Here is a 25,684-nt window from a genome sequence, read left to right as displayed (position 1 = left end):
TACCATTTTATCTTAATGGAAGCAGGCCTCCAAAACAGAAAGCAGAGAGATTATCTTAATACTTCCGGAACATTTCAGCCTTGAAGAATATATCTTTTCCTTTTCCTTTGTTGCCAGGAAAAATATCTCAGAGAGGTTTATTTTATTATGACCAGTTTGGACAGATGCTTTTCCCTCTCAGGTTCTTGTAAAATAAAAACCTTACCCAAGGACAAAGGTACAGAAAACATCTGAATTGAAGAGATTTCACTTTTAAAAGAATGCTGTGATGTATTAGTTCAAGTCACTAGATTCACACCAGTATGACAGTGGAAAGTATGGGTTTTCTGAGGTTGTGGAACTCTTATCCACACAATCTGAATCAAGAGAGACAGTGTAGTACCATCATCCATCTGTTACAGTCTCTCATGAGCAGGACATTTACAGTGACCAACTGACACCTTGATAGTTACCCCATCAGAGCGTATCTTTGCTTGCTATCACTGCAGACAGAGACAGCGGAGAGCATAGATGAAATACATCTCATGAGCTGCGCTATCAGTGTCAGTACAGACTTGTTACTAAGCCCCATTTTGGCCATTTGTTTTTGAGCTTTCCCTTTCCTGCTGGTCTAGAAGAAGCCACTCCTCAAGACAAGGTAGCTGGCACAACATAATCAAGAGATTTTAAGAGCTAGTATCACACCGTTACTTTCCATATGTTTTCCATCTCTTCTGTGAGATAAAAAGTGCTATTATGCCAATAGACATAAGTTAAAAAAAAATCTTCCACCAAAACTTAAGCTTAATTCTTTTAAAAAAAAAAGCAGCACCTTTACTAGTTACAAATATAAAATTACATGGAGTATCACATTTTTAACTGCAAAAAAAGGAATCCGTTTGTAAAATTAGCAATACCAATACATACATACTTTTTGGTGTAACTTACAGACAGAGATGACAAGTCTGACCAAAATTTCAAAGTGAAGCAAATCAGATTAGAATGGGTTATATGGCATGAAGTAAAATGATAAAAAGCTCAATCTGACTAGAGATACAACCCTTTAAAAATACACAACACTTGACTCTGCATTAGCCTCTATCAAACTAGACATGTTGCCAGTCATTTAACACCCCTGTGTACATAACTGACCTTTCTTAAATCACTGCAAGCATTTTCACATTTCAGAAATTAGGTCATCTGTTGCATGTAGATAAAAGGCGAGGCTTTACATTTAAGTCATCATTACGTGAGTGAGCTCACATGAACATTTTATACCTATTACTATTCCGTTTCATGTTTTAGGACAGCAACACTGCTGGACACTGAGACTAAAATAAGTTATTATTCTGAAAAGCTAGACTAGGTCCTTATGTAGGGAAAGGTCAAGAAGAGTTGATCCCTGTAGTCCAAATTAGCCTTGTTCAATCCTGCACAGTGTTCTCCACCGGTCTTTTAACATGACACTAGTTCGGTTGTTGAAGTCACCATGGACCAAAATTTTAGCCCAGTTACCCACTCCAAACTCCCTTATTCCTGATTTCAGTTCCAAGTCTTCTTTGTAAGTCCATCGCTAGGGGAAGAACAGAGAAAAATAGCAGATATATGATCAGAGAAAGGTATTAATGTAAGAGCTAAGCTTATAGCAAATAAGAAAGTAGGTTTTTATACAGCTCTCTAGTTATTACAGAGTACAGATGTCTGAGGGTCAGTAGGGTCATTTTGATTTCTTTTGAGCACCATAACTTGACACTAAATACAACAACAAAGGTTACCAAGTCAAGTGTTACAACACAGTAGCAGACGTCACCTAGAATGAGAAACACATGCTTCAATGTTCAAAAGTTACAGGAGGAAAAAGAAAAAAAGACATTGGGCAAAGTTTTGCTTCATTCAAAACATGCTTTCCAAAATCGCACTTTATTAGCTAATTGAGCCAAGACAAACCTTGATTGATCCCAGGATGCATCACAAAAGAGAAAGCATTTTGTGACACATTAACCTAGGGACTGAGAATCAAGACACCATCTACCAACAACAAAGGAATTTTAGTGTGCTCAGGAAAAACTAATCCCAACAATTAAAATGCTGATAGAAGCAAAATGATACATATTGCACTGGAAAGTGACATCAGCCATATCCTCAGGTAACAGCTATGCATTTGTTTTTGGCCATTTGTTGAGCCCACTACTTAAGTCATGACCTACAAGCTTTTTAATCTTTAGAGGATGACTTTTCTCTCATAAAAGGAGAGAAAATTACTCGCATTTATACATCTGTAAGCAATCCCTTCCAATGAAGTACTCCAGTGTATCAGTTCTTCCTTAGTTGCTTCTCGATACAAATATCTCAATACAAACAATTTTCAGACTGCACACAGAGTGAAAGAAAACTGATTTTTTTAAAAATTAAATATTTGATTTTTGAAAACTTATCTTTACAGTAAAGTGTGAAGGAGAACTGAGTATCAGCTTTCTTTTGTGGTAGCTTTATAGAAATACACACACATATATATATATATAAAAGTTTAAATACTAGATATCCTATCTTGCCTATTTTTAACCACTGCATTTTTAATATAGGTGTATTACATACAGTAATTTTTTCAGTCTGGAATAGCAATTAGCAACTTTAATAGGAAATTATTTTAAAACAACTTATTCTGCTAGAATCTGATCCTCCGCAAGTCTTCAAATCCTTGCTTGCTTAATACACAACTAATCGTACTGATCTATGATCAGCACACCTCCTTAGGCAAACTGAATTGCATGTCATCTATGCAAATACAGGACAGGATCCTCGTTGAAACAACTGTGCGGGAAAACTGTTTCTAAGAAGTAAGTATCAATTTCTATTTCAAACTGCAGTTTGATAGCAAGTTCCTTCTGCATTTATTCCCCAAAATCTGAAATGTAAAGACTTATAGAAAAAATGTAAACTTAAAAATGTTAATGAGATTGAGATGTACAGAGACTTGTATCGTGCAGCTGTCCCATTTAATTTATCTGTGTTCACTTCTGCTTCTTGCATTGGAGTTGTCCTGCTGCTCCTGATGGTCTCATGGACCATCATTATGAAAGGAGACAAATGGTCAATTTTCACTTGTGTCATGTGGGCATTTCTGTGAGCATCAGCAGATTCCATATTAAAAAACATCAGTTACTGCACTTTTACAAAATCTGCATGTGTTTATGTGCAGGTCATGAGCAAATGACTTCTCAAAATCCAGCCGAGAAGCTCTTTTATTTCTGCATTTAACCATTGCCTGTAATTTACTTACTTTGGAGTTGCTCTGAAATAGCAAAAAAGTCAGTGTTTTTGTTCCTAAGAGCACTATGAAATTCACATAGGCAAGTGATCAAAAGCACTGCAATTACTTACTCATGTTCAGCATGTGAAAGCAAAATAGTTAATGTCTTATAGGCCTTTGCAGGCCTCAGTAGTCAAGAAGCATTTGCAGCTGACGGTCTTCCCAGTCAGAACGATTTTATTGACAAAGGAGCGAACTATTTGTAAAAGGATGTACTGTCTAGAGCCTCCTTGTTTGATGAGTTTCATTTGCTGTTGTTATGTACCACATGCTCCTTCTCTGACAGAGTTTTGGTGAAAAACAGGTTGTAAAAGTTATGGGAACTCTGTAGCTGCCCCAGCTGGGTAGAGTTCACATCAGCAGAGGCTGTCGCTCTGCTGCTCCCTGTCCTCTCCTATGGCCATAGCAATAAACCACTCAAGCTCTGACCTGATCTAAATTGCCATCTGGGTTATTTCCACGACAGCATCTGCTACTGTGAATGGGATTCACATGTCCTGCATCGCTCAGGAGGACCGTGGGCTCTCTGCCACTGCTTGGAAAGGTACAGGACCTTTTGAAGTCCTGCTGGGGCTTCAGCTGAGGGTCATCTGTAGGCTCCTGCGGCATGTGGGGGCTGCTGAATTCCAGCTTTAAATACCGGTCAGTTGAGCGCCCCACTGTCAGCTAAAAATAGGAAAGGTAATTGTAATTCTGGTCTGGTCAAGGTAAGTCTGGTAAAGGTACTTCTGGTATCTGGCAAAATTTAGGAGATGTTGGTCGGGAAAGGGTGGGTTGGTTTCAGCTATCAACATGGCATGAATGTGGAATGAACAAGCTGGGTTCAGGACAGGGCTGAAGCCACATGCAGCCACCCTGGCAGGGATTGGCATTAACTTGGCTGCAAGGGCGAGGGGTGCAGGTTTGGTCCTGGATTGCCAGTTATCCCCTCCCTTTCCCTGTCTCCAGCTCCAGTACAAGCTTCCTTGGGACCTGATGTTAACAGTCTTGAGCAGCACAGTGGGCTCAGGACAGACATGGCGCCCAGGAGGAGCCCTTGTGTGTCTTGTAGCTTTTTCCTTCAAGTCTCTAGTTATTGTCAGGCTGGAGGGTCAGCCCAGCAGTGGTGGCTGTGAGCTGACACCCAGGCAGCACAGGCCCCTTCTGCCTTTTCTTCGTCTTCTTGAATGAGTGAAAATTTCACCTTTTGCCTGAAAGGGAGACATCTTGCAAGTGTACACTGGAGCACAACTGGAACACAGAGTGCCAATGTGTCCTGGTTTCAGCTGGGATAGAGTTCATTTTCTTCCTAGTAGCTGGCATAGTGCTGTGTTTTGGGTTTAGTATGAGAACAATGTTGGTAACGCGCTGATGTCTGAGCTGTTGCTAAGTAGTGTTTATACTAGTCAAGGACTTTTTCAGCTTCCCATACTCTGCCAGGTCTACGAGAAGCTGGGAGGGGGCACAACCAGGACAGCTGACCCAAACTGAGCAAAGGGATATTCCATACCATATGGTGTCATGCTCAGTATATAAACTGGGGGGAGTGGGCTGGGGGGCAGCAATCGCTGCTTGGGGATGGGCTGCACATCAGTCAGTGGGTGGTAAGCAGTTGCATCACTTGTTTTTCCTGGGTTTTGTTCCTCTTTTCATTGTTTTCCTTTTCACTACAATTTATTATTATGATTATTTTATTTCAGTTATCTCAACCCACAAGTTGGAGTTACTTTTGCCCTTCTGCTTCTCTCCCCCATCCCATTGGGGGGAAGGGTGAGCAAGCAGCTGTGTAGTGCTTAGTTACTGGCTGTGGTTAAACCACACCACCATTAGATAAGTGTGTGAGTGCTTGTGTTTGGTGAATCTAGCTGCACCAGCCAGCAAGTAAAGGACCTGTAAAGCAGGTGGAAGGGCCATGATGTCAGCAGGGGTACCAGGCAGACAGAGTGGCTGCACCTATACCTGGGCATCTGCAAACATTTGTGTGCCTGTGAACCTAGAGAGGCATGTGTGTGCTTTCACCAGTGAACTTACACCTCTACCAGAGAAGAGGAGGGGACTTGGCTGCCTGTGTTTGCATGTTACATGGGTACCACATGTGGATGCTGTTGAGGGCAGCACCTTGTCCATAGCAGTCTATGTGACCAGCTGTGTCAGTGCCCTCTTTGTGTGTGTCCTGTGTCTGTGTGTCTCTGGGACTTGTGCTCAGCTTTGCTACCAGGCAAACCTGCAAACAGGAAAGCAGCAGCCACATCCCCCAGCCTGGGCAGAGATGCCAGGCGCTGGTCTGGGCTCCAGCAGCCGTACAGGAGTGTCCTGGGCTGGGGCTGCTGGATGAGGTGGCGGCTCCTAACATCCCTTAACAGTTTTGTAGCCAGCAGGATCCAGTCAAGTTATGACTATTCCCAAGATTAAATTTATATAATCCTTATGCAATGGGGGACCAATCCTTTGCTAATGCACCTACAATGATAAATTTGTAACCAAACCTGTAGAGACTTATGGGGATTCCCAAAGGGGATCTGTGCTAATAAATCCTCAGGTTAATTGGAACAACTGGATTGGAAAGAAAAAAAAATGTTTATAGAACATTAGAAGACCAATAGGAGGTGTAAATGGCTGAAGCTGAGGGCCTAGAATTTGTAGTTTGGGGGATGAAAAGAGAGGTTTCCTAGAGTATGTACAAGACCTCCTCCTGTAAGTAGCAGATCACTTCCAACTATCAAATGGATAAATTGTGTTGGCTATAAAGCAGGAGAGAACCTGAGAGAATCAGGCTATGACCTTTACAATTGGAACTTTCAAAATTGTGAAGAACTGGGTAGAAAGGGAAAATGCAGTTGCAAAGGAATAGCCTCAGCTTACACAAATTTAAACTTGATAAAGCCAACTAGCAGAACTGTGTAAGTACAGAGGAAATCTGTGAATTACAGAGGAACAAACATCACTTAACTCTGCAAATAATGTACCCAGTGGAAATGTAAATCTCATGGCTGCTGTCATTAGACAAATGCATACCATCCTGCTTGTGCACAAGACGTGGCTGGGCAGGACAATCCAGGGCCAGCCAGTATGACTGTCAGTGGCACAAGAGGTCCATGTGTCCAAGGATGCTCAGATAAAAAAATTTTAATCTCCATGGATGAGAGGGTGTTTTTGGTTTTTATTATTATTATTTATTTATTTCTTCTCTCCTAATGAGCTGGAACCCTTCTGGGGATCCTTAAAAGATTCTGCTCTTAAGAGCAACAACAATTCAGGCACAGGGGATGGGCCAGGTGGCAACTTTGAGTGCCATTCTGCATGGTTCCCCCCCTCTCTCGAATTTAAGCTGCTAAAAGTGGCAGCAGCACTCCGAGGTGAAAGGCAGCGGGTGTCTCTTGGGGGGAAGGAGCTTAGGTAACATTCAGCCTGATCAAAACTGTATTCTGGTTATTCTGCAACAAGCAAAGGTTTGGCATCTACACAAAGTGCAAGCTGAGGTATGTGAAGATCAAACTTCACATCTGAAAGTTGGACTTATTCCAGCTTAATGCAACTATTGGTGCCTCTTGAAGAAACTACGATCGCTGATAAACCTCACTAACCAGTGAAAGAATTAAGAGTGGTAGCAGTTCAGATGTGTTTCTAAACAGTTAGAAACCTAAAACTTCTCTAAAGTAGTCTACCTTTTATCAAGAAGGCTTCCTTTTTCCAATACTTCCTCTTCCACAGAACTTTGGCAACATTAGCAGTGAATGGTGGATTTTTTTTTTACTATTATTAAAAGACCAGAGATTCCATTGGAACCATCTAGTTCATCTCATTTCAGAGCATGCCAGAAAACTTTCCTAAATAAAATCTTTATTCAAGTAACAGAGTTATGCTTGACCTACAGCACCAGATAATTCAAATACTTCCAGCAACAATCACAACCCTTGTTACTTGTAATTAATCATTACATTTGCTGTTAAAAGGGTTGTTTTTTTGCTTGTTTTGCTTTTCAATTGCTTACATTGAGCTTTTTAAAAAATAGATTTCTTCAATTTAACATATAAACAAGGAGCCTGCCTTATAGGTAAACCACAGTCCGACTCATTTTTTTCTTTTCACTGAAGAACTACACAGAGCAGTAACTTGCCTCCACACACACACACGCTAACAAACTGCCAGTGCCCTCTGGGATGGCAGTTACATAGACTTTAGCATCGCACTGTTACAGGCTGGCAAGACTGGTTGAGAGACCAGACATAATGCAGCACTATGCTTGAGCTAACATAATCACAGCGCCTACTCCACAGCAATGTGACATTTGGCTAGCTCAGAATGCTGGCAGAGCAAGCTTAAGTTTGCCAGACAGACTGTGTAACATACCCTCACATATCTAAAGATCTTGTTATTCCTTAGAGGCAGTTCTGCTCTAGTAACTTGTCTTCCTTTGGATTATGCATTCTGGGACTCTTCTGATTTCCTCCCCACCCCCCTGAGTTTAAACATATGGGGTTTTTTTTTCCATACAGGTCTGACTAAATTCTGAAAACCCAGATTTTCAGACACATTCTTTAATTTAAGCAAAGTGTCAGTCATATTTTAGACAACTCACAGGCCATACACACACAGGACATGAAGTTGAGTACAAACAGTTCCCTAAAATCTGTGACACTTGTGTCGCCTAATTTAGGAATGAGAAAATAAAGTACACTTCCTTTCAATAGCACTGCAGACTGTTGTATGCAGCTAACTGAAAACACAGCAATGAAAGGCTGAAAACAGGCACTGAACCATTGCAGTGAAATGCCATTTACAAAACAAGAGCAAACAATGCCAACATTGAAAGAGGGACTACATGGAAAAGGAAGTTCTAGAGAAGTCAACAGCTCTGACATTCACTGCATTCTTTCATGCATACAGACAATTTTATAACCCAGATAATTAAGCAGAGGAGCAGATCTATTGTTTAAAAGGCCAATATCATTGCTTTCTATACAGTATTTATGCAAGGTCTCACTGGCAGGGAGTGTGGCATAAATTTCAGGCAGACAGCAAATGCCTAATTTTCTAAGTGTTTAAAGAAACATAGTTCTGAATTTTAATTTCAAGCTTTTATAGAATTTTCAATGAGTTCTTCACTACTATCAGATATAGTTTTCTATAAATTTAGTCTGTACATTTCAATTAAGGTTGAACTATAACAACAGAATTAAGCACGTGACATCTATTTTTTTTCTAGCGAGATCTGTGCACAAGACCTAGACCAGGATATAGTGCTTGCAGCTGACCCCATAACAAACTACCTCAACATAAGAATAGGTGAATATAAAGCTGTCATTAGCTCCCAGTCATTTGTGGTCCAATTAGTTTAAAACTTGATGTTGAAAAAAAAGACTGATGGAAGTGTGCATGCTTACCAGCAACTGGCTGACAAGGTACCTATCCAAGTATAAATTGGAATAAAGTAACAAGCAAATCCAGTAAGCACCAGTATTTTGGTTTTTAGGGAACTGGCTGTATTTGCAGCTTTTAAGGAGGCTCTCAGTGATTTAACTATTCCTGAGATTTGTGAGAAAGTGAAAAACTGTTTTTATGTAGCAGGGGGTTTAACCTCCAAGAATAGATGAGCTCTCATTAGGACCTCAACCAGTTTGAGGACAGCATGTAACTGAAGATCTAACCAGTACTTCAATAAAAATACTTAAAGGACTAGGAATAAGTACAACTCTCCTCAAGGACAGTCTGAAAAAAAAAAAAAACAAACCAACCCCACATATGCAGGTTTGTCCTTCCCTGTTATGTGAAAAATGAAGTGTCAAAATGAACATCAGAAAGATGAAACAGCTCACACCAAAATGGATGTATGTTGATAACTTGCACTGTTATCTAAACAGAAAGACTCCATATTGCTTCCTAAGAAATATTCTCAAGAGGAGTTCAACAGTGGGAATACATTTATTTAATATTAATTTCATTGAGAAGTGTTTATCATTTTATCGTAACTGAAGAAAATCGGCTACATGCAAAAATCAGTTTGTAACATTTCACCCCAACATCAAATCAACTTCAAATTCCCTTCTATTAAGGCATACGCTTCTGTACTTCCCACCAATAGGGAATTCTAGCATTAGTGAACACAGTATAATTATTTTTAAGTAATTCAATGAAGTAGGCTTACCCATGAAGAGAATGCAAAGGACTATATGAAATGTAGTATTATAAAAAGACCCTATTATTTGCTTTATAAAAACTAGAATAGTTTCCCAAGTAAATATATGTTTTCACCTCACATGAATGAAGTATTGAATTATAATATTGCTAAATCTTTAACCTTCTAAGTGGGAAAGCAAGAAGTATTTGATGTTTGTCCAAAACTCTCATGGACAAATGACATCCTGAATTCTTTAACCCAGAAAGTGGAAAGAATTTTTTATTTTTTCACATGTTTTAAGAAGACTCAGACTAAGTTTTAGTAACAGTGTATTTCACCAAATTAAAGGCTCATAAGCATTAGCACCGATATTTGAGACTGCACAAAAAAAAAGTCCTCTTCTTTTTTAAGGGCAGGAATTAGAACTTAAAAAACAGTTTCAGGAGCTGTAGCACAGCTTGGGTAATGTGGAGAATCTTAAACCCAGGCATTTTGGAGACAGAATCAAATTAAGTTGGGAAAAAAAAAATTCTATGCAGTGAAGATTAGTTTTATCTCCATTTAGATTAGAGAATGGGTACAAACCTGTCTTCTTCGACCACAAGCCAGAGCATCTCCATGTTTTTCCACATTTTGTAAGCTGTTCAGACCTAGAAGACAGTTAATATACATCCAGACCGATGAGGAGTCAACATTAAGGCAGCAGTTTTGCATTCTACCATTTACATGAGACAACAATGTACATTATTTTGATATGCTTTGACAGACTGCGAACATTTCAGTGTCTGTTTATATTGAATATACCTTTATATATGCATACACATGAATCTCATCTTAGTCCAAGGACTTCAAAAATAGCCTGTTCAAAAGAGTCACTATATTTTCTATGCAATAGAGCTCACAGAAGAATTGCATTTTAAACAATTAGGTAAAAATTGGTACACAATAATGAAACATTGTTGGTAAAACCAACATGAAATGTTTTTACTATACATACTGCTCTCATTTTACATAGAGAGAACGGAAACTAACCAGCAGGGCTATGATACTTTGTATACAGGTCCCATCACTTCCACAGAACACGTCAGGTTCTAACTGTGGCAAGCATCCAAGGCATCTTAAGAGTTTGTCCTTCCAAGTACAACGTGACCACATGCAGACGCTATAAATGTCATCTTTGTGGTAAGAGGGTGCTAATGGTTTTCAGAATCTACTTATAAATATTATATAACCCATGTTGTAAGTTTTAAAAAAGTAATACCAGGAAGATGGATGAACATCCTAACTTTGTGCATTTTACACTACAATTTGTTTTTCCAATCAGCCAACCTCTTTAGTTCCTTCACCCCACAGTTGTCTCTGACTTCTAACCTAGGTTAGGTTCAGTACTCCTCTGTCAGCTTTCTTTTGCATAGAATACCGTAAATCCCAGTGAAACAAAACCCCAAGTGAACCAGAAAATAGTGAATGATATTGTGAAACAAGTTGCCAGAGAACCTTAAGCCATTTCATAGTTTCCTAAATGTTGCAAGCACCAAATTTGCATTTGGGCAGAAACCATACACAACGGTTGGGAGGGTTTTTTTCACCATAATAATTTTTCTATTAATCCAGTGACATTGGATAGCAGTTATCAAACAACCAACCCATTTATTGCAGGGTGGGGGGGAAAGTGTTTAACATGATTTTGCTTTGAAAGTGTAAAAAATAAGCTAATACTCACTCTGAAGAACACTTCTCACTCTGTGTTTCCGTCCTGAATGAGGCCTGCAAGGAACACAGAACTGAAGTAAAAATACTCAGAACTTCATGAAACATTTATGACCAAGAGCAAGAACAAAAAAAATTTTTACCTTATTGTGGGTTTTTTTATGTCTCCAGGTGACTGATTTGTAATACGGTGTTGCTCTTTCGTTGATCTTTAAAAAAAAGCCAAAAAAATAATTTCCTAGGCAGCATGCGATTCCTATGTGATTCAACAATATTTGAATGAAAGAAAATACCAAGATTTCTCTATAGAAACAGTGGCATACAAACACTAACTCCTTCAATCCACTAACCCTCTTAACACTGCCTCCCTAATACTGGAGGAGAAATACACAAGACTTTACACATTTAGTTGAAGACATGAAGTATTTTGCCCATGTATTTTTTCATACCTTCTTCACAATCTAGGAATTATTTCCATAGGTTTTTGTGATCAAGTCTTTCATCATACCTCTCAGACATAATTGTGTCAGGAGCTGTCCTTCTAAAAAAAAAAAAAAATCTTACGGCTTCTCTTCCGGTACGTTCTATCTGCATCAGTCAATTTCTTTAACTAAATGATGCCAAGTATTCCAAGTATAAAACTCCAGAAATAGAAGCTCTATCCCAGCGAAAGACTAGATTTATTCTCCATGAAAAAAATTGGTGATAAATCTAGAGTATTAGTATTTTTCAAAATAAATTCAAAGGAAGGGGGAAAATGCTGGGCTTCAAGTTCCCCCAGCATTTCTTAAAAAAAGCATGTAATTGTTTTGAGGGTTCACATTGCCAGAATCATGAAGCAATATAACTATTTCCCATCATACTAGTATCACTAAGTAAGAGCATCTTGTGTTTAGCTGTAAGGAAAAAGTAATAGACTAATTCCCTTTCCTTATCCTATTTCTTCTCCAGACAACCCATTGCCTTAAACTAGGAGGGCAGGACTAAGAGGAGCTCAATCAAGCATAAAGGAAAAAAAAACAAAAGAAAGTTACGTATTTCTATGTTTTTATTGTTATACAAGACTGACAGCTGTTTACACTGAAAAATGTGCATCTTCAACAATACTTAAACTTAATGCCAAGCTATTTGATGTAAATGCCAAAAGTAACAATCATAGAAAAGCCAAAACTTAAAAATAGAGAATGCGCTTGTAGTTAATTTTCTATTGGACAGCAGTTTGGAATTTAACATCCTTCCTTCTACCTACTCTTGGTTCTACAAGTTTCAAGCTGCTGTCCAAGCATGTCCCTTGGCTGTGCTTAATACAAACCTTCGTTTTGTTTCCAAATTCCTTTGGTTGTTTTCATTGACATTCACAGTTTTGTTTTGCAATGCTGCTGCTCCCAATCCTTTAGACTCTACCTGCTTTGTGGCTGCCTGTGAGAAATCAAATCAATACTTTAATTTTAAAGCCAGCCAGTACCTAGCTAGTAGTTTACACTAAGATTAATATGTGTACTTTCTATTAGGACTAACAGTGCTTGTTTCACAGACCCTCCAGAGGTATTACCATTAAAATAAGTAGCTTCAAAACAACTGTAGTGTGTTAAGTTGAAATCCATCAAGACCTTTATCAGCTAATAACTCAGAAGTTTTAGTCATATCTGAAAGTGATATTTATATGAACACACAGAAATACAATGAATACTTGCATAATAAGTGAACATATAGATATGTGAAATACATTGCAGAGATTAACTAAGACTGGAGTACTTTGATAATATTTGCAAAGTCGGATTTTTATAACTAGATTAGAAATGAATATAGAAATGAAAAATGACAGACCTCACAAGTTCATCTAGTTCTGTAGCACATGGCAGGATCAAGCATATCTTAACAATTTCAAAAGACTAATGTCTTTTTTAGACTTCATGTCTAATCAGACTTTAGGCTTGTAATGTAACCTTTACCTGTATTAGCAAAAGAACTTTATAACATCCTGCCTAAACTTTTAGCCACAAACTAAGATTAGTTCTCCTCCATTCCCAAAAGGAGGAGGGAATGGTTCATTACTCTTTATAGAACGTCCAGAGGATCGTAAGATGTGTATTTTTCCCTAGATTTCTCCCACTTACTTGCTATAATAAATAACATCTTTTTAAAAAAAAAAAAAAATCACTTAGTCCACATGAGGTCATTCTTGCCACTTTGCTATCAACTTTCTTCTCTAGCATCTTAAGGTATACTTACTGCCCAAACCATAAAAAAAACCTGGTTGTGCACCATCATTACTAAGCAGAGCCAACCATCTTCCATCCAACACTGTCTATACATCTCAAAAGGTGATCTGTTTTGCAACACTCAAAATGACTCAAAGGTGACAGATTCACTACAGATTCACTACAGGCCCAATATTAATTACTTTTCTGCTTAGCCAGTTGCTCCCACTTTTCATCTATTTCTTCTTTCAGGGCTTGCTTTTGCCTCCTGTTTCTGCCATCCATCCAATTTTCAGTTTTGAAATCTTAACCCGTCCTCACAGCTTGCAGAATCTCTCAGCATTTATGAGAGTCAGAAAAATACAAAAAAATTCTCTATTTTACTCATTCATCCATGAAAATACTGGAAGATATTCTGGTCACAGAATACTTCCAATCACAGAAGAAAACGTTTCACTCAGAAATTTCATAGCTACCCAAACTACCACATCTTTCAGCTGTAAGTTTTCAAAATACTGGCTCTTTTACAGTGGTTGATGGTAGCAAAACACATATGAAAGTGAGGACATGTTTCCATACAGATAAATGGGTAGAAAGGATTTAGTTAAAAAAAAGTTTAAATCCACGATATTGTATTTTAAAAGTTAACAGTAGCTTTCAAATTGTACTTGTCTCCCCTCTCCCCACCCCCAAATCATTCTTTTGAAAGGGAAATGAAAGTTATAAAGAAAAATTATTCAGATCAATGTTTTCTTTGTATAGGTCCTTTTTCCTTGTAATACATTATCTGCAGACTGTTCTTAGAGCAGCTAACCTATAAGAGTTCCTTGAAGCACAAGAACTTCATTAACAGTAGATTCCAAGCTTGACAATAACCTAGAAAAAGGAGCCTACGAAAGTCTAGCAATGTAGACCACCTTATGTTGGATGAAAAGCTGGACATGAGCCAACAATATGCACTCGCAGCCCAAAAAGCCAACTGTATCCTGGGCTGCATCAAAAGAAGCGTAGCCAGCAGGTCAAGGGAGGCGATTCACCCACTCCACTCTGCTCTGCTGAGATCCCACCTGGAGTACTGTGTCCAGCTCTGGAGCCCTCAGCACAGGAAAGACATGGACCTGTTGGAGCAGGTCCAGAGGAGGACCACAAAAATGATCTGAGGGATGGAGCACCTCTCCTATGAAGAAAGGCTGAGGGAGTTGGGGTCGTTCAGCCTGGCTCCAGGGAGACCTTATTGCAGCCTTTCAATACTTCAAGGGGGCCTATAAGAAAGATGGGGACAAATTTTTTAGCTGGACCTGTTGCAATAGGACAAAGGGTAATGGTTTTAAACTGAAAGAGGGTAGATTCAGAAGAGATCTAAGGAAGAAATTTTTTTACAGTGAGGGTGGTGAAACACTGGACCAGGTTGCCCAGAGAGGTGGTAGATGCCCCATCCCTGGAAACATTCAAGGTCAGGTTGGACAGGGCTCTGAGCAACCAGATCTAGTTGAAGATGTCCCTATTTGTTGCAGGGGGGTTGGACTAGATGACCTTTAAAGGTCCCTTCCAGCCCAAACTATTCTGTGATTCTGCTTCTACATATGGCACCAGAAGAAAGAGAAGAGAGATTAACAGTTAAAGCTAGAGTATTTTTCTGTAGAGAATGCAGGGTACGCTGCTGGGAAACAGTTACATGTATTGCACAGCAGAAGTGTGAACTCATCACAAAGTTGCCTCCTCCATGTCCCAGAGTAACTCAGTCCAAAGCAAAGATTTCAGAAGCAATATTTGCAACATTGGTGCAGGCAGTAGGACGGATGTGCAGGCAGTGGGGGTGCAACACAGAGGGCCTAAGTATGCCATTTTGGAGTTCCAGGCGTTCTTTGACACCTCCAAACCTCTATCTCCTCTTAGGTTCAAAGAAATAACCTTGGAAAATAAACTTGAAAACTTACAGCCAAGTGAAACCATTCAAAGATATTGTATTATACTTTGAATGTCTTTTAGTAACTTCTCTAGTCTCTCTTTCTGGTAAGAAAATGAAAACCCCAGAGGAGCTTCAGGTTTGTTTATTTAAAATAAATATTTTTTATTTATAAAAAAATTCTTATTACCTTTAGATGCTCGTGCTTTTGTAATCAAGTAATCCAATATTCTTTTATAGGAAGTAAACATAAGAGAAATTCTTTACAATCCTCCAGAAGATGAACTGCAGCAGGAATGTTGTTCTTGCCAATTTTAAATCACTTTTGAGCAACGTGGTTTGTAAGGAGCTATTTTATTTACAGGAAAACAGCAATAAAAGTTTTCTATCCCCTAACTCCTCTGACATTCCTAAGGCTTTTAGCCAAATTAACAGGTCTTCATCTTTTAGCTTAAGTATGAGAAGTCATATAGACTTAAAATAAACATTAAATATACAGTTACATTATCTTTTAAAGAGTCTCAGATCAGAATTGCTTCTCTTAAACATACACTAATGACAGACCTCGTTTTAATTATGCTTTTTTCCTAACTATTTTTCTAAGCAAAACAGTTGTGGAAAAAACATTCACAAAACATATTTTAAAGGAGTCCTACTAACTTTTTCCTAAGCATATATTAATTTTAAAAAAAAAAAAAGTTGAATAAGACAATCCAAAGGAAGACAAAGCTTCCTTTTCATCTAATACAACAACTGAGTATCATCTAAACAACTCCCTTGAAAGTATAAATCTATTTAATCTTAACAGGTACCTTTTCTGAAATAAGTTTTGAAAATAGTTTTGACATACCTGTATCAAGAAGTTAGTTTCGTTTTCTTTCATGTAAAGTTCAATGTAAGACTTGATTTTACTTATCAAAAGATTGTAACTGAAGCTTTGGAGAAGGGGAACATATGGATCCTTGCTTTTAATTATGGTTGTCAGCTTCACCCTTAAAGGCTAAGAAAAGCACAGCTTTATACAACACAGAAATATATCCTGCGGTAAACTTGGCATCTACACTAAACAGGACATACACAAAGGTAAACATGACAGTTATATAGTTTTCTGAATATGCCTATACAACTTCATGCTACAGTCTGAAAGGGTTCTAAAGTTAACTAGGCATAATACCAGGAGTTTACTTTATGTGCTCAGTAAATAGTTAAGTGTAACTTTCCAGAGGTTCTCATTTTCATTCCCTTTATGAATAACACTGAAAGCAGGGTTGTCAACGGAGCAAAAACACCCAGAAAAAGCCAGTCATTACTGGGTTCTCTTTTCTCATTTGCTGCCTCAAGAAGACTGCTCTTAAAAGGGGTTTACAGTGTTTAGGAAAAGCACTATTTAGTACAGTAGCATTAAGGACACATTGATACTGATAATCACAACCTCACATTTTGTCTACCAACCACTCCAAATCTTACAGAGACCAATACAGCCAAGAATTAACTTCTGTGTACCGGTTGTATTCTTATTTATGAATTTGAATACTATTACCACAGCCTACACTTTCTGAACATCTGAATCCTCTGAATGAAGAGTATATCTGAAGAATAAGTTATACACATGCTACTGTTTACATAGAACAAGTGTCTAATATACCAGAGGAAGATAGAGGCAGCATTTTTGCCTTTTTTTCTTTTTGCCTGCAGTCCTCCTCTTGCTCTTTTCTCCACCCCAGCAAATTCAGGTGTGTACACTAGCTATTATTTTAAACAGAGAGATGCACTCAAACTTGCATCTTTCTGAATGATGCAGTCAACATCAAACCAGGAGGCGGCCCAACCCACATACGTTATCTTTTCCAGAGAGAGGCATAATATCCACTCTATACTACAGATGCTAATGAGCTTTCCTTCCCTGTGATGCTTCAGTGTGTAGAACACTAATCAGAGACAACAGAGTGCACTGCAATGGCTCAAAAAAAGTCAGCAGACTGATTATTAGGGAGTTACTATGTCTCTACCAGCATGTTTATGCTGTCTTTACTCTGAGAAAACAGCAATATCAAATACCCAGAATCTGTAGTGACACCACTCTTCATATGAAGTGGGAAAGGGGATGAGTTTCAGACTGATGCTGCCCACAGTGAAGAACAACTGCTGCTAGAAGCATTTTACTCCCCCAGATGACCCATTATGTCTATCAATTCCCCTAGCCACAGATTTCCTTTTTCATTTACAAGTGCCATGGCACGTAAGTGACTGCATAGGCAGTAATTAGGACTAAGATACGCAGCTTTGGAAACCCCTTCCCCTCTTCTCCTCTGACAATGAGAGAGCTTAATGCAAGTTAAGCAAGTTACTACCTTATCTGATTCGGAGTCTGTAAATAGCCTTTCAAGAACTTCAGCAGCCTCCTTGAAATATCCGTTTTCCATATGGACTGCTACAATCTACAACAAATATAATTACAAGATATGCTGAAATACATTTCACCCAAGATTAGAAAAAACAAGAGAAGTCATGCTTTCACAGTTTTGTAAGACTTCCAAAATCCAGAAGATTATATTTAAAAAGATTATATATTAGAAGATTATTTTTTTACCAACAATTATCTAGTTACAAGTTAGTTCTGAAGTATAAATGTATATAAATATAAATAATATAATAATATAAATGTATAAATGCCTAAAACCTCTCCATCAGGTGTTTAAAAGGACCCTCACTGATGCAAAATATCCCATATTTACTAAGTATTGCTTTCATCTTTCCCTGAAAGACTTTCACAGTCCCAGTAGCTGTCAACATGTTTTTACATGTTTCTCTTTGAAATCAAAAGTTTTCCAATACAAAGAATTATTTTAAGCAAAAAAAAAAAAGGCTATTCATAATATATTTTAAAGCTCAAGATACTAGTGTTCTGAAATTGATCTCAATTGACATCTCATTTTTTTCAGATTAGCAGCTTTTGAAACAATTTTGAACTGGGACAAACAGGAAGCAATTGAGATAGGAAAAGGTCCTCTGTACAGATCTATTTACTCTTTACTTGAAAATACTTCAAACTTAGAAAATTCAGTTCAGCCTGCTAATAGCCGAAGCTTTTTGTGAAAGGAGCCCCGTTTTAGCAGAATGAATAGGTAGCATCCTGAAGCCTTTTGAATGTCACACAGACCTGAATTTGAATCAATCGACGAATATCTTCATGAAGCTTTTCCAGTTTAATTTCTTCCCTTTCAAGTAAAGTCCAGAAAGACAGAGCAGATTCCAAAGGTGAAATTCTTTGATCATTTTCAAAATGGCATTCTGGGGGGGGGGGGGGGAGGAGGGGGAAGGGGGGAGGAGGGAGGGAAGAAAAAAGTATTTAAAAACTTAAAGGATAAAGCTAAATATATTACATTATTTATACACAATAAAGTAATATGTATTATACATAATATAAATTCCTTTTTCCTCAAATAATTTTTAGTCTCTCTCTTCAGGTGTGTTTAAGAGACCTGAAGTATCTGCCTTCTTTTCAGAGAGACTGTTTTTTCCTACCCTTGCTAATAACATTACTGCTGCATTTTTAAGGGAGATTATGTGTCTGCTAATTATTGTTAACTTAAAGTGCCAATTGCAATAGTGCCAAGTTTAGCATCATGTATTTGGGCTGGCATTAGTAATACTCTTGCATTAAGCTTGGCATCAGATATCAAAACATTTGGTATTGATACTGTTAATTTTGTAATATAACCATTATCCTAAGCTTTTTTCCTGAGCCTATCTCTATATTTCCATGTCTTAACTTTTTCTTACATTTGAAGGGGTTAAACCAAGAGGGAAATTCAAAAAGCTTAACACAGGAGTGTCACTGAAAAAGCAGAAGCAATCTCCCATGTCATTGTACTGCTGCGCCAACACCAAGGTTTGTGCAAACTCACAGCAAACAGTTCTGGCAGACATCTAGCCCAGCCAAATAACCATCCCCTCAACACTCTAGAAGCAGTTTCCCAGTCTGGTCATTGCACATCTGGCACAAGCGAATGTGCCAACAGAACAGATGCAGTAGGAGCTGGCAGGTGCACAAGACTGCTTTTTTCCCCCCATGGTGCTGCCAGCTTAGCTCAAGATGTTCACTGAACTACAGCCTCACTTGGTCCTTCATTTTATATGACATCATAGCAGAATCTCTCTCAATATCTTCTTATTCCTTACAGTAAGTATTTTTCAGACAGAAGGTAAACAATTGAAGCAATACTGAAAAAATTAAAAAATATTTGATACCCACTACAGTAGAAGACAAACACTGAAAATTTAAATAGCATTATATGTATATATACACATTAAAAAAGTAACACATCTGTGTTTCTCTAATTATTGTTTGAATCAAGTAATATGACACTCCATATTAAGTTTAGTTTAATAGTATAAAAACAAAGTGTTTAACTCTTAAAGAGCTAACACCTGAAACAGCCTACTCTGTTTTAAGGCTCAGTACAGATTAAATATTTTAATAATTGGAAAAGAATTAGGAGAGCTACCATACAACATACAAGCTTTCCCTGTACATTGTGCAACTACATCTGATGTAAGCACATGCAATCTTCCTCATCACACAGGTCATTCTATACACTCAGATACAAACACACATTGAAGTCATATTCCCAAGTGTTATATACAATAATATAGTTTTAAAGCATTATCAGAAAAGTTTCATAATTTGTACATGATGAACTATTTTAAATATTAGAATTTGATTCTCAAGTTGAACTAAATCAAGAAGAGTGTTATTACCTGACAAGCAATATAAGAAATTTAATTTTATAAAAACAAGCCTTTGTGGCACTGCTAGGCCAGAATACACTTTTTTTCTTCCATGCTTTCGCTGGCAAGACTGCTTTTGAAGTCCTTAAATTCCAATGAGTTTTATCAACCAGTGAAAACTTGCTGCAGCAAAAAAGTTAAGCCTTCCAGAAACTTGAGCATGGAAGCAAAATCAGCTTGGCTAAACCAGTAAGTTGTGAATACAGCCAAACAGGAGACACGGTAGTGAATAAGAGTCCCAAGGACCTGCTGCCAGCTGAAAGCTTTCTGCAAGAAACAAGAGCAGTCATCCTTTTCATCCATATTCTTATACCTACTGTCTGTCCTACTTTAACCTCTAGAGTTACATGTGCAGGAAGAAATGCATATTCTGTGCTTTAAACTTGCAAATATTGCTCACTAAGAGCTAGTCAATCTTTTCCAGTATATTTCTTTTGTTGATGGTACTCTAACAAAAAAGACCTATAATTTAAGAAGCATATAGTCAAACTCAAAGCAGCTAAATCAGTCAGCACAGAATAACACTGGTCCTGCATACAGCTCAGTCACATGTAGAATACAGACACTCCAAAAGGTAGAGTCCAGTCATTTTTTTTTTATATATATGATTACAGCAAAGGCTATGTGAAAGCATACCTAATGCACCTCTGTGCAAGTTCATGCAAATCTATTTAAACAAGTGAAAAAAGAATCAGAGTATTTACCAAGGTTTTTTCCTTTTGCAGTTCTTATCAAAAGCTGACAGAGATACACCGTTTTTTTCTGATGTGTAGGTATTTTGGAGAGGCCATTAATAAGAGCTGGAAAAGAAAAGTTAAGTCAGTCTTGCTCCAGCACTGCCACAGTGTGGCTAGAAATATACTAGACACCATGTTATCAGACTTTAATAATCTACTAAATTTCTAATTCATTAGGAAATTGATGAAGCACATTTAGTTAATATTCCTCCATGTTAAAAGAACTTAAACCATATTCAAGAATTTGACCAGGAAAACCTATCCCTCTTGCAGTTCACAACAGTAGCCTAGGAGTGGTAAAATGCATCACGGCCTTGTAGTCATCAAATTAGAAGACCATAGTACCTTACATAAATAAATGAAGGTTGGTTTTTTTTTTTCCTCCTCAGTAGCTTACCACAAAAGACAACTGTCTGCTCCAGAGAACATTTCTGTGGAATGCCCACAAAACATGAGCCACGTGCAGACTGGTAACATTGACATGTTGCTATAGCAACCGACAGACCAAAAGCAGTAAAAGGTACAAGGAGAGCTTAGTCAGGAACATAAACCTACAAGGGAAATCCTCCTCGCAAGGTTGGAAGGTCACGAGGATTATTACATATTTTAGAACGGGAGCTAAAATGAGATTATTTACATCATGCTGTTTACTGTGAACTTCATATTTTAATGTGCTGGATATAGTAATTAGTCTTCACAGCATAATACAGAAACATTCAAAATGAAAAGTTAAGAATGAGTCAAGTGACTTGCCTAAGCTGCAGACCTGAGCTCAGGAAGCGTTTATGTACACATTTCAGTGCCAGCCTAGCAAAAGCCAGGATTCTGGAACATGGAACCCCCACGTTTTGCAATGACACAACTAGAGTACATAACATTGTTTTACTTGGAAGTACTCAGTCTACTTGCTTATTATCATGTACGAACATCTTATTATCATGTATGATCATCTCCTATGAAGAATAGATAAGCATGAAATTACAAAGTAATTAAATAGCCCCGAATAATTACCTAAGCTAACATCAAGCACGACACTGTCATTTGGGCTTGGAAGAACACATTTACAACTGCTTCAGTGAGGACAAGTGATACAAGAGCTTTTAGTTCCTATAGCCAAAATAGGAAGTAAAAAAGGAACACTGCTTAGAACAACAGTAAAGTGGCACTCGTTCTAATCACAAATTCATGCATGTTTCATAGCAGACAATAGAGTTCAATTTCAGAAAGAGTTCGGATTAGTTCAATGAGAGATAAGCACCATCATCATGCCCTGAAGATGGAGCCAGAGCTTGGAAATTTTGGAAGTAGACAGAATACTGTAGCTGAATGATTCTACAGAACGATTCTACAGGGTCATCTTGGCAAGTAGCTTGAGATCTTTCAGCTTTCTCTGTTCTTTTAAGGTGCACCTACATTAGTGCTTTAATTCAAAGCAGGAGTAGATTTTTAAAGCAAACTTCCTGTGCTTAGTTTGGACAATGGAGCATTCTGAGTACACAAATTGAATTCCTCTAGAGCTATTCCAAAGAAAAAAAAACTTCGAAGTGATTACCGTGTAACTGCAGCAATTACTCACAAGTAATGCAGATAAACAGAAAGCCTTCACGATCTTTTCTAGACTGTTCTCCCTCCCCACCCCAAGGCAGTTTCTCTATTAATTTGTCCGTTAATAGTGCCCTCAATCATGAATTCCTCCCTATGGCCACTCAAATGTATTTCTCATCTTAGCCTTTCATTAGTAATTCTAGAAATCCTCTTCCGTGCCATGCAGATACCTACACAAGCTAGTTCAGGTATACAGACCATAATATCCTGTCAAGGCAGGATAAGGTAGGCAAGGCATGTAACCTTGCCATGCTGTCTTTAAATCCTTAATCCCAGGTAACCTAGCTATTTCTACTTGGCAGCGTACTGAGCTACACAGAAATATTATTTATCTCCTCATAAAATAGCTCGTCTTGTTCCCTCAGTCTTCCTACCTTTCTGCACTTGCTTCAGTTTGAATTGACCTTCTTGCTGACAACCAAACATTATTTCAGTAGGAGGGTCTCACTTCGACATATGCAAGAGTAATAGTTCTGTATTATATAAAAAACCACACCCACTTTTCTAATGTAATCTTACAACTGTGCTTAGATTTCCATAGACTTTGTAATCTTATAGCACCAATATGCCCAACTCTCTTTCAACTGTTGCTGAACACAGCAGGAGCAGGAACAAATTCCAAATTTGCTATCAGCTCCCAGTTCCACATGACCTTGCACTCTGTACAATTTAATTAATCGTTTCTACTAATATGGTCCTCAAAATTCTTCCTGTTCTTCTCAGGAAACAATCCAGTCTGCTTCTGTGTTGACAGCGTCTCTGCTTCCCGCCTACGTCTTCATGACATTTCAGTACAATTCTCCCACTGAGCCACAGTCCCAAGGCCAAACGCAGAGTAGCGCCATTAATTTGATCTAGCAGACGCCCATTCAATGTACTTCATACATTATCTTTAGATTTCTTGCCTCTTGCAATTTCTCATATCAATCTCCTTACTAATCTTACTGCATGCCATTGTATTCCATTCCTTGCAACAGTTTAAACAAGTCATGCTATCACATTTACTTCAGTCAAGAACGCACACACAAAAATCCCCAAAAGCTCTAGCCTGGTATCTTCAGGAAAATTATTTCTAACAGAGAAACCATCATAAATCATCAAATTTATCTGGGATCTAAACATTTGCTTCCAGCTGTTAACTACTCCCACTCTTAAATATTTCACATTTTAAATACATGTTTTTCCATTCAAAATCCAGTCACCAGACTTCATTCCACCTTTGTCTGCTAGACTATAGTTCCTTGAAATACTTCTAGTCTTCTACCATAACCCTGAATATAAACTCAAGGAACTCAGTGTATTTAAGTAATTCAGCTCTGGTTTTTACCACATTTGCACCTCTTCACTAAATCCTCTTCAAGTTTTCAGCAGCCTTCAACTCTCATCATCTGAGGCCTCAGCTTCAGTAACTGCTGGTGGTATATAGGCAGCCATATTACAGATTCAAGCTTCATAGAATCAAGGCAATAGATTAATGCGAATGCTCGTGTTCACCTCATCATCTAAAAGACCTCACCCCAACCCCTCAGTAACCACTAACAGTTCAGTTTTCTTCCCTCCCTGGTCTCATTTAACTAAACTAGCAAAATTCCCCAAAACTGTGATTATCAGTGCTATCGCATGCTAAACTCGAACATCAGTGGATAAAAAAAAAAAAAAAAAAACAAAAAAATCAGCCTGCTCTGTTTTATTTCCACCATGTGCAAACGCTGGTGATACTGTTAAATCGCCTCAACAGACTACACTCTTATCATTCTAGGAATCTTCTGAAGCCCTCAAAAGCCCTGAAACCGCCCCCAGCGCCAGCGACCACGAGCATTAGAAAGCAAAACGCACGTATAAAACGTGCCTACACGGAACAAGACATAAGCGCAGAAGCACTTCCCGTGTGCTGGACAGCTGCCCCCCGCACCTCGCGGGGACACGCCGCCTCCGGAGCGCCGCAGCTGCCCGCACCCGCAGGACCCCGGCAACCGCCGCCGCCGCCGCCCCTCACCCTGCGCCACGTCCCTCCACCGCCAGAACTCGGCCGCGCACTCCTCCCCGAAGTGCCGGCACAGGCAGCAGCAGGCGAACTCCAGCATCCAGTCCGCGGCCACGACTTCCACCTCGGCCGGCGGGGGCGAAGAGGCCCGGCCGCCGCTCCCGCCCGCCCCTCCCGGCGAGCTCCCCGCCGCCCCGGCCATCTTCAACCCGCGCGCCAACGGCCGCCGGCCCCGCCCCCGCCAACGGTCCGGCTCGCGCTCCCCCCGGCCCCGCCCCTTCCCGCGCGGCAGCCATTCAGCGCGGCCGCCTCCTGCCGCTGGGCGGGGCCGCGCCCGCCAGGGCCCGGAGGCGGGCGAGAGGCGGGGCCTGGGCTGGGCGCGGCCGTGGGCCTGTGGGTCGGACCGGCCGCCCGCCGGCCGGCCGGAGCCCCTCTGCAGGGCTTTCCCCTTCACCTCCAACTGAATAAGCGACGTGAGGCGGTCCACGCGGCGTGAGCGGCTGACGGCACCCTGACAGGAATGTTCTGGAAGGCCTGGGGCCGCGCCCCGGCTGGCCAGTGGTGATTTGAGAGCTTTGCTCTGCTGTTGCTGCGTCTTGAGAAAGTGCGGTGCAGCGACGTGAATGCAGACGTCTTTTGGTGTCAGAGGCTGAAAAGTTAAAGGAGTGTCCTGCTTGGAGTGGGTGGCCATGAGGCCTGCCCCATCCCGTGGTTTCTGGGAGACTGAAAGGCAAAACAGGGGTGTTTTGTGCATGCGTGGTACGAAGGGCTTCACGTTAGCACGTCTTCGTGCGGGTTCTGGAGAGAGAAGGCTGCTGGAGGGAGGAGGGAGAACGGGTCAGTGTTGCAGGGCCTGGAAACTGAAAAGTGGGAGCCTTGACTTGGCAGTGAAGCCCGGGATGGAATGTAAAGAGCGACTGAATCAGTCGGAGCGTGGAGTGCACCCATCTGAGAAGACAATCCTTTGTGTATGTTAAAATGTAAAACCTAAGGAGGAAGAAGGTAGTCTACAAAGAGGTGAATTTAAGGCAAGTGCTGAAGGACAAAACAGTTTTTCTCTCTGAGGCTTCACGGAGGGTGGAATAGTCTTTTGGTAGGTCTGGTGAAAGGCTTTAATTGGAGCTTTACTTTACTCCTGGGATGAACACCGTGATGTCAGAGAGCAGAATGAATGAACTGGTTGGCTATTGCTGCCTGGGACTCCTGTGGTCACATTAAATGCACCTATAGCAGTCTTGCTGTGGCATAAATAAATTGAGATCAAACAGAGAAGAAAATACATAATTTAACTTAAAAAAATCATCTGTTTGGACATCTTTATTAATAGAATATAAGATTTAAATTTGAACTTTGAAAGAGACTTA

At 39.4% G+C, this 25,684-nt stretch overlaps 1 protein-coding gene across 1 annotated transcript; it reads right to left on the bottom strand.

Moving 5' to 3' along the window:
* Nucleotides 1–1,393: 1,393 nt before the first annotated feature.
* TERF1 (telomeric repeat binding factor 1) lies at nucleotides 1,394–24,616 on the bottom strand. The gene is given in 11 exon segments (XM_075705798.1): nucleotides 1,394–1,552; nucleotides 9,972–10,036; nucleotides 11,110–11,153; nucleotides 11,240–11,305; nucleotides 12,409–12,515; nucleotides 16,054–16,203; nucleotides 17,555–17,641; nucleotides 18,364–18,494; nucleotides 20,699–20,794; nucleotides 24,333–24,585; nucleotides 24,587–24,616. Coding segments are annotated over 11 exon segments (1,188 nt in total).
* Between the last annotated feature and the right edge of the window lie 1,068 nt (nucleotides 24,617–25,684).

This window comes from Pelecanus crispus, chromosome 2 (assembly GCF_030463565.1).
Source record: "Pelecanus crispus isolate bPelCri1 chromosome 2, bPelCri1.pri, whole genome shotgun sequence".
In the NCBI taxonomy this organism is placed as follows: domain Eukaryota; kingdom Metazoa; phylum Chordata; class Aves; order Pelecaniformes; family Pelecanidae; genus Pelecanus; species Pelecanus crispus.
The sequence above is the reverse complement of the archived record's forward strand: the minus strand, read 5'-3'. Positions and strand labels throughout refer to the sequence as shown.